We start from the raw sequence: 9,483 nt of genomic DNA on the forward strand, positions 1-9,483 counted from the left end.
ACAGGATATACGTCAGTTTTGGGAGACCCTCTTCCGTTTAGCGGCGACACAAATTGGAGGAGCCTCACTGGGGGTGAAAAGGTAGGTTTAAAATATCTTTAAACATCGGCTTTTCGTGGTATTATGTTTTAAAGAAAATAGACGTTGCCGATAATGCTTGTTGTTAGCCGCTGTTCTGGGGGATTATTGGTCAGATTAGGCGTGCTGGCGGCCAACATTTTCTGCACTTAGCATTAGCTACGTTAGCAAGTGCTAATGCCGCCCAGTAAATGCCGACTAATGTCTAAAAGTACCGTTAGCTTAACTTACTTTAACGGTGTCGTTTATATTACAATACGTTATACGTATATGTGTCAGTATAATTCTTGGGCAGTGATTTCAACTAATGTTAAAAGTCCAAGTCGGCAAATAGAAAAAAAGCTAGTTGAGAAGCTAACTAAGCTAGCTAACCTAAGTTAGAAACGGTTAGTGTTATCTTGAGAATGAATCAATAGGATGACAAACTAAACATGCACATCCCCTTTTTGTAAAATGAATCTAGTTGGTTCTGAAATAAAAACGGCTACATGCAGGAATCCTTGGTTCATTGTAGTAACGGTGGTCAGTGATGACTAGTCCACTGCGCAAGCTGAGGTGCTGTAAAATACGCACTCTTGTGAAGAAGGCAGTGCTGAGCTTAGTCTGAGCCCCGCTTACTCCAACTGTGCTCTTGCAGATTATACACCAACACCAAAATTATCAAGACACCCATTTTAATTAGGCTACTTTAAAGGGGAATTGCACCACTTTTTATTTTCTGCATAATTCAGTGGTTGAGATGCAAACAGTCATTAAGGGTGGTTTGATGTGAAATGGCAGAGAAACTTGCTGACTGACTTCTTTACAGTGGCGGTGACGGGAATCAGGGATCATGATGTCTACAACACAAATATAACGTAGACTTTTCATTTACTATCCAAAATGACCAGTGAACCTACACATATATTTAGAGTTTTTATATGCAGTGGTAAAATAGGGGTAAATCTGGGGAAAAATGTTCTCATTGGGGACCATTTTGCCTTATAATGCCTTGCATGTACCAGTCTGCCTTGAATAGTTTAAGAAGTATATGTTTTAGGTCAAACCTTTAATCTTTTGTCTTTCAAAGAACCCTTGGGCATCTTGTGAAGTATCTGTAACCATTTCAGGGATTAGCTTTTGGTAATCCTATCACCACCACTGTGAATAATTTTGACTCTGTGGATTTCTCTGGAATGGGACATTTCACCCCAAAATCACATTCTGAATGACTTTGTTTACATCATGACAATTTATGCAGAAATGTTGAAAAATGAAATGGAATTCCCCTTTAAAGTTTATCCCTTGCATTTATCTGTGCACACAACTTTCTCTAGAGCATTGCAAATAAAATGGGGCACATGTCGTCATCATGCCCAGTGCCCGTCTTCAGCTAGAGAGGTATAAAGCTACCCAGCAATGGACTGTGGAGCAGTGGAACTCATTTCCTGTTGAGATGTTGCACCATCCAGTGATTTTTGGGATGAGTTGCGTGGCATTTGTGATCCAGAGCTAATCGTCCAGCATCAGAACCTGATCTCACTAATACTATTCTGACTGAAGGCAATCAAATTCTCATTGCAATGAGGCTACTTTGGCAGAAAAGGGGGGCAAGATATCTGTTAATACGCTTGATTTCAGAAGAAACATTGGATGAGGTGTCTGCAAATGTTGGGACATATTCTCCGTTGCTCCCACTCTGAGGGATGCACACTGGGGTGTGATTTGTTACATTATAAGGTTTCTGTGTGGTGACCTAACTGCATATGCTCACTTTGTCTCTATCTGCTGTTCCTGAAGACCATGGCAAAGTTCCTGGCCCCAGTGATTCAGGATAACCCCTCAGGATGGGGTCCCTGTGCTGTACCTGAAAAGTTTAAGGACATGCCCTACCAGCCCTTTAGTAAAGGAGATCGTCTGGGCAAGGTAACGTCTTGCTTGATAGAATATATAATTTTTTCACACTTAATTCATTTCACCAATTAATTATGAAATACTTCATAAGTTAAATCTACTAAGGAAGGAAAAACACTGAACTGTGTAGTCTGTTGACCCAGATCTAAAAGATGTAGCAGGACTGGGACATCTTTTTTCTTTGTGTTCATAGGTGGCAGATTGGACTGGAGCAACCTACCAGGATAAGAGATACACAAGTAAGTTACAGCCAGTCATACTTTTCCCCCCCTCCCCTGAACACACTGATGCTCTTTCAGTACTACTAGCATATCTTTCGTTCTGTGTTGTCTGTTAGACAAGTACTCATCTCAGTTTGGAGGTGGCAGTCAGTATGCTTATTTCCACGAAGAGGATGAAGCAAGTTTCCAACTGGTGGACACGGCCAAAACCCAGAAAACGGCCTACCAAAGGAACCGCATGCGCTTTGCTCAGGTACACAACAAAGGCTGAAACACCTCTCGATTCAAAACATTTTCAAGTTAAAGTTGATTTGAAGTCTGCAGTTTGGGCAGGTGATGATGGCTGTTATGATTTACAAGTAGAATGGGGCATTATTTGTCAGTGTTTTGACTAAGGCTTTTTTCTGTTGTGGAATGTCCACAGAGGAACTTGCGGCGGGATAAGGACCGCAGGAACTTGACACAGTTCAACATGCAGACTCTCCCTAAGAGTGCCAAACAGAAGGAGAGAGATCGCATGCGTCTGCAGAAGAAGTTCCAGAAGCAGTTTGGAGTCCGTCAGAAGTGGGACCAGAAATCACAGGTACCCTCACTATTCACTAAAAAAAATCAGACCCTGCCAACTGGAATAGACAGCTGTTGCTCAACTGCTGTGTTATTGTTATTGAATAATTATTATTAGTACAAAACTGGTGTCATACGGTTCTGCTTTAAATAGTGGTAAGCAATCAGTGGTCGCAGACTGACTGAAAAATAAGAGAGGCATAACAGTTATATTACTAGAATAGATTTTCTTAGTGGTTATAAACTGCTGCTCCATTATGTATGCCATGTTTGCTGGATATTAAGTGATATCAGTGAATGTTTTCCTAGATTTTCTGCAGCAGTGTCACTGGCTGTTATTTTTGCTTATTATTAGTTGGTATGCCAACTTGATTCTCCTTATAATGTCTCACACAGGCCCAGCTGAAGCCCAGGGACTCATCTGTGGAGGTGCGCAGTGACTGGGAAGTGAAGGAGGAGATGGACTTCCCCAGACTCATGAAGATGAGATACATGGATGTGGCAGACCCTATAGATATGTAAGTATTTGAACACATTGACCTCTCCTGGTCTGGCTGACCATGTACAGCCTCTGGTATAAAACTGGTGTCTCTTAACTGTAGGTTTAACTTGCTTCCGACAGATCCAGTGACTCCAACTCAGTCCTAAAAACCTGGCCTAGTTTCTCTTTATCAGTTTGCTGATCTCTGCCCTTGTTTCCTTCTTCTGGTGCAGTGAATGCTGTGGTGCTCTTGAGTATTACGATAAAGCATTTGATCGCATCACCACCCGCAACGAGAAACCGCTGAAGAGCATTAAAAGGATCTTCCACACGGTCACCACCACTGATGATCCAGTCATCCGCAAGGTAGAACAGCTTGCACACACATGCACACTCGCAAACCAGCAAAAGCTTTGCAGATAAAGCTGCAAGCCATTAAAACTAGGCAACTTTTTTGGTCTAACTATCCTAGAGGGCTTTTGCCAGTTTGATAATAATACATGTTTACCTGCCTTGATTTGGGTTGGTTTTGAGGCCTTTTTGGTGGTTTAAGAATTCTATAGAAGTTAAACACCTGGTGGAACTTAGCATAATTAAATTGCAATCACACAGTAATATCACTGTCCCCCTTCTTTCTCTCTTCCCTCCCTCTCCCTGTCTCACACTAGCTGGCTAAGACTCAGGGTAATGTCTTTGCCACTGATGCTATTCTGGCTACGCTGATGTGTTGCACACGTTCAGTGAACTCTTGGGACATCATTGTGCAGCGTGTTGGAAACAAGCTCTTCTTCGACAAGAGAGACAATTCGGACTTTGGTACGTCTCATAAGAATTGTCAATTCTTCGTCAACAGTAGGAAGATCGCTCTTAATAGTTAAAGCTTTTTTAGAATGTAGATCATATTGCAAGATGATCCAGCAGAGACGATTTAGAAATTCTGTGTTTTGTTTTTTTTGTTTTTTTTTATAGGGTCTAAAAAAGATATTCTAAATTGAGTATATTCCCCATTGAGTGTGACTGTTCTCTAATGTTAGAGTTCGAGAAATTAGAGAAGATACAGTGGTATCTCGATGTAATTATTTTAATACAGCAAATGTGCATTACATTGGTATTTTAATGGTTCCATTTTCACTTTATTGTGGCATTCAGTATTATAAAAGTACATATTTTGACACACATGCTGTGCTTTATAGTGTTCCTATCTTAACAGCACCAGCTAAAATGCTTGCTGCGATACAGTGCACTGCAATAGATTTCGATACAGTACATTTTGTTATATTACCCTGCATTGGCTATTACATTAAATGGTTGTTTGTGTGTGTAAGTGAGTAGCTTCCTGCCTGTCTCCCTTAGATCTGTTGACTGTCAGTGAGACTGCCAACGAGCCTCCTCAGGACGAGGGAAACTCCTTAAACTCACCCCGGAACCTGGCCATGGAGGCCACATACATCAACCATAACTTCAGCCAGCAGTGCCTGCGCATGGTGCTGTACCAAAACTTTCTTTAGTACTTGGTTTACTGAAATATTAGATTTGCATGCTTGCTTGACACAGCTTAAATATGTGTAATAAATGCATTAAATGTGCTTTGTCAGGGAGGAGAGAGACACAAGTTCCCCAACCCAAACCCATTTGTGGAGGAAGATATGGATAAGAGTGAGGTTGCCTCAGTAGCCTACAGGTAAGGAAAAAAATGTATAAAGAGAGTGCTTTAATAAAGACGCTATTAGGGGTGCGGGAAAAAATTGATTCTTAGATGCATCGCGATGCGGACGTGAACGATTCTGAATCGATTAACACGTCAAAAATCGATTTTCTAAATATTTAATTTATAATGTAATGTTGACGGAACGCAAAAGGTGGAACTTGGAAGTGCACTTGGACAGTCTGTGGCAGCACACAACAAAAACACTACTGGATGAGCGAGAAATCTGACCGGCTCCGTCTGCATTAAACGCCAGGTTAGATCAGGAGTCACAACACAAATGATAAGAAGAGCCATTTTGTCCTTTCAGCAAAAATCAAACCAGCTTGGGAGCCGCAACATTTTATGTCCAGTATGTGATAATATCCTAGTATAGGCTAAACAATATAAACGAGAGCGCACTTACTTTGCTCTGCTTTAAGCTTTAGCCGCTTTCCTCCCATTTCCCTCAGGAAACTTTTATTCAAAACCTAGAGCAGCTTATTGTAAAATGTCTCTGCGTTCTACTGTTTTAAGAGGCTGAAGTCGCTTCTTATTCTCCAGCTTCTTGTTTGAATTTTCCTGTTCCACGTTAAATTCTGACTGAGGTGCCGAATGCCACACCATTTAAGGTGGAACGGGAAAATTCGAAAGAGAAGCGTCTTCATCTTTGCAACTTTTTAGAGAGAGACAGAGAAAGTCTCTTGTTGCAGGTTTAACGTACCAGGAAACCAACTGTAGTGCTTATAAATGCGAATAACGCATCGCTGCTATGTGACCTGCAGTCTGCACAGCAATTCTCAGTCGTTGCGAAACAGGGCTTTCGCGCTATGTTGCACGTGTCCTGTCTCGAAGATATTTTACTGACACAGCGACCACCAACACCCCCCCCCCACCCTCGCCTCTACAACGAGATCAAAACCGAAGTAATAAAATCACTAAAGAAAACGAGTAGAATAGCTGTAACATGGACATCCATTACCACTGGATCTTTTATCACCGTAATTTTATCGCAGATGAGTGGCAAAAGCAGGGAATGAGAGCCTTCAGGTTTACTTGCCGCATCACTTCTATTTGATTTATTAATAAGAGATATTGGAAGTAAATTCATCATTGATCATTACAAATACTTTGGTTTAAAAGTACCAGGTTACTTTAAATAACACAGTCACTTTAAAATGTATATTTTCTCTATTTTCTGTGTATATTTTGTGTATATTTAATATGTCAGTTAGTTTTTCTTGTATTTTTATTCTTACTTAGTTACTTTCTGTAGAGTGATTAGCTGAGCCTCACCACAAGCATTTCAATGCATAAATGTCCTGGCATGTTGTGCAAATGACAGATAAACTTGAAACTTGAACTCGAAACTTGAGCTCACACAGTGAGAAAATAAATGTTATATAGAAAAAAAAAAGATGCATCGAGATGCATCGATAATCGTTTTATAATTGTACCGCAGCCCTCTGAATCGTAATCGAATCGTGAGGTGCCTAGAGATTCCCACCCCTAGACGCTATGGTGAAAACAATGAACTGTTATAATGCTGGTGAGATCATACTGACATTTTCTAGCTTTCAGTAAATATTGAAACTTTCAAGTGTTCAGAATACTTTCGAATGGAATACTGTGCCATGACATTGTAACATGTACAGGATCAGCCCCATAGTGACTTCGGTATACAGCACTGATCTGGGACAGATGTGAACAAGCTGTCCCTTGCATTGTGAGTATACTGTAACAGAAAGCTGAGAGAGAGTATTGACTTTGTGTGTGCGTGTTTGTAGGTACCGACGGTGGAAGCTCGGGGAGGATATTGATTTGATGGTGCGCTGTGAACATGACGGCGTTATGACCGGAGCGAACGGAGAGCTGTCCTTTATCAACATTAAAGCACTCAATGAATGGGACTCACGGGTGAGATACAGAAAGTGTGCATCTAATAAGTGAGAAACTATAGGAAATGAGGGATAGTAGGAATAAAAGCATATATATATATATATATATATATAGGGGAAAATAATTTGATGTTTATTTCTCTTCTGATTTACAACTAATTTCTTCTTTCAAACATCTCAGCATGTGTGAAACATCTCGAATTTATTTTTTAAGACTTCAGTGGAGTTAATTAGCATGTGTTAGCCAAAGTGACACTGCTGTTGTTTGTACAGTATTGTAATGGAGTGGACTGGCGTCAGAAGCTGGACTCCCAGAGGGGAGCTGTGTTGGCCACAGAGCTGAAGAATAACAGTTACAAACTGGCTCGCTGGACCTGCTGTGCCCTATTGGCTGGCTCTGAGTACCTTAAACTGGGGTGAGAACGCACGCATGCACGCTTACTTGTTTATTTGGGCACTTTTATGCATTTATATAGCAGGGTGCATATCACTAACACAAAGATATTTTATTACCTATAAAGGAATGATCAGCTATAAGCAATCCCTACTCTCCAACAAGCTTCTAGTTAATATACAATTTTTGTAAATTTCTGCTTAAATTAATGGTTGAGATGTAAACAAAGCTGTTCAGAGTGGTTTAATGTGAAATGGTTCTTTGCAGAAAAACCTGCACTTCAGATTTCTTTTAGTGATTTTAGTGAACAAAGGTCACAATGACACACACACACACATTTTCTAAGCTGCTTATCGTTCTGGGTTGCGGGGGGTGCTGGAGCCTATCCCAGTGCTTATTGGGCAGAAGGCAGGAAACACCCTGGATAAGTTGCCAATCCATTACAGGGCAGTCACGATGACTACAGGACAAATATAGCTATTTTATTCACTGTCCAAAACAACTAGTTAACCCTACAGATTTTTTTTATAGAATGTTGAAGGTGAAATAATAGTAAATTTGAAATATTGGTTTCTTTGAGCACTATTTTGCTTTGCAGTGCCCTGCATGTACCTCTACACCAAGAATTGATACTAAAGAATTTCTATCACCACCACCACTGGGAACAATTTTGATTCTAAATTTCTTGAGAATGGAGAATTTCACATCAGTTCACTTTGAATTACTTTATGAAGTTTTGAAAACTCTGTGGGATTACCCTTCAATGCTATAAAGTTGTCGTAGAGTTGTTGTGTTTTTTTTGTTGTTGTTGTTGTTGTTGTTGTTGTTGTTGTTGTTGTTGTTGTTGTTGTTGTTGTTGTTGTTGTTGGTTGGTTGTTTGTTTGTTTGTTTGTTTTTTTTTTCTCCTCCAGTTAGTATGCTGGACTTTTGAAAGTATGTTTATTAGATCAAACATTGAATACATTGTTTTTGCGCTTCAGTTATGTGTCCCGCTACCATGTGAAAGACTCCGCACGTCATGTGATCCTGGGTACGCAGCAGTTCAAGCCCAATGAATTTGCCAGCCAGATCAACCTGAGTATGGAGAACGCCTGGGGCATTCTGCGCTGCGTCATAGACATCTGCCGCAAACTGGATGAGGGCAAGTACCTCATTCTGAAAGACCCCAACAAGGTGAGAAACCATAACACGCACACACAATCTTGTTACTGTGACCCTAAACTTATCCTTAAGCATGATCCTAATATTCACCTTGATAGCACAAAAGAAAATGTTGAAGGCTTAAAATAACTATTATTATTATTTATAAATAACATTGCAATTTCTATTTTTTAATGGGAATGTACTGAACGATTACTTCAACACTACTGTTTTGTTCATCACTTGTTTGTTTGTGTTCACAGCAAGTGATCCGCATCTACAGCCTCCCAGACGGAACCTTCAGCTCTGACGAAGATGAGGATGAAGAAGAGGACGACGAAGATGAAGATGATGAAGGTAATAAGTTTAGATTTTTGAGCTTATCTTGTGCACTGAAAAGCTGCTGCCATGTACATACTTAATATGATGATCTGTGGCACCGTTCCCAAGTTCTAAACCAATGAGCATGCTGTGTAATAAAGCCCAGTTTAAAATCATTTCTAATCTAATAAAATCACACTTGCCAAATCAACATATCAAAATCATTCTCCCTTCTCTGAATGTGTGGTATTTCATGAGACTTTCTAGACTTGGAGATTGTCCCAAGTGGAGATGAAAAAATTTGGCAAGGCTGATCTGAGGCATCTTTTTGGCAGAATCTGCATGAAACTCTACATGAAAAGGTTTTACTCATTCAGGTTTTTCTGTCTATTTCCTAGATGAAGAGAACTGAGGAGCTGGATGAATGAAATGGAGGACAATGAGACCAAACGAGTCAGCACTTTCCCTGCTGCTCTCACACCTCTTCCCATCACATACAGATTAAACAAGGCTTATTAAAAGGTTGAGCAATAATCGTGTCCCTGATTTCTTGTTTTACATTCTATGGTTGGTGGGGGGGGGCGGGGGGGTGGGGTTTGGATAAATGTTGCTATAGCTATATCCCTCCCCCTTGCTGACACCTGGGCAGTCCACACGAGGGCAGTGTTTGGCTAGGTTTTAAATGCAGGGTGGTAACTGAAAGACATGCATGAACAGAGTTTTTTAGTCAACAGTACATTTTTATATATATATATATATATATATATATATATATATATATATATATATATTTTTAAGTAGTATAATTT

The 9,483-nt window shown here is 40.2% G+C and overlaps 1 protein-coding gene and 1 non-coding gene across 2 annotated transcripts; both read left to right on the forward strand.

Moving 5' to 3' along the window:
- Positions 1 to 6: 6 nt before the first annotated feature.
- Positions 7 to 9,208, forward strand: eif3d (eukaryotic translation initiation factor 3, subunit D). Its single transcript, XM_036570037.1, has 15 exons — positions 7 to 81; positions 1,858 to 1,983; positions 2,165 to 2,210; positions 2,309 to 2,445; positions 2,617 to 2,775; positions 3,153 to 3,274; positions 3,471 to 3,603; positions 3,906 to 4,053; positions 4,591 to 4,721; positions 4,833 to 4,918; positions 6,709 to 6,838; positions 7,093 to 7,235; positions 8,194 to 8,386; positions 8,617 to 8,710; positions 9,073 to 9,208. The coding sequence occupies exons 2-15, from the start codon at positions 1,861 to 1,863 to the stop codon at positions 9,084 to 9,086; spliced, it is 1,659 nt and encodes a 552-aa protein (XP_036425930.1). The 5' UTR covers positions 7 to 81; positions 1,858 to 1,860; the 3' UTR covers positions 9,087 to 9,208.
- Positions 599 to 690, forward strand: LOC118808741. The gene has a single exon (XR_005007303.1).
- Positions 9,209 to 9,483: the final 275 nt, after the last annotated feature.

This window comes from Colossoma macropomum, unplaced genomic scaffold (assembly GCF_904425465.1).
Source record: "Colossoma macropomum unplaced genomic scaffold, Colossoma_macropomum, whole genome shotgun sequence".
NCBI lineage: Eukaryota > Metazoa > Chordata > Actinopteri > Characiformes > Serrasalmidae > Colossoma > Colossoma macropomum.

Excerpts from the sequence above, each read along its gene's own strand:
- eif3d (XM_036570037.1), top strand. The coding sequence starts at position 1,861 with ATGGCAAAGTTCCTGGCCCCAGTGATTCAGGATAACCCCTCAGGATGG. Across the intron at positions 4,054-4,590 it reads GAGAGACAATTCGGACTTTG|ATCTGTTGACTGTCAGTGAG; the intron begins GTACGTCTCATA and ends TGTCTCCCTTAG. Across the intron at positions 7,236-8,193 it reads TCTGAGTACCTTAAACTGGG|TTATGTGTCCCGCTACCATG; the intron begins GTGAGAACGCAC and ends TTTGCGCTTCAG.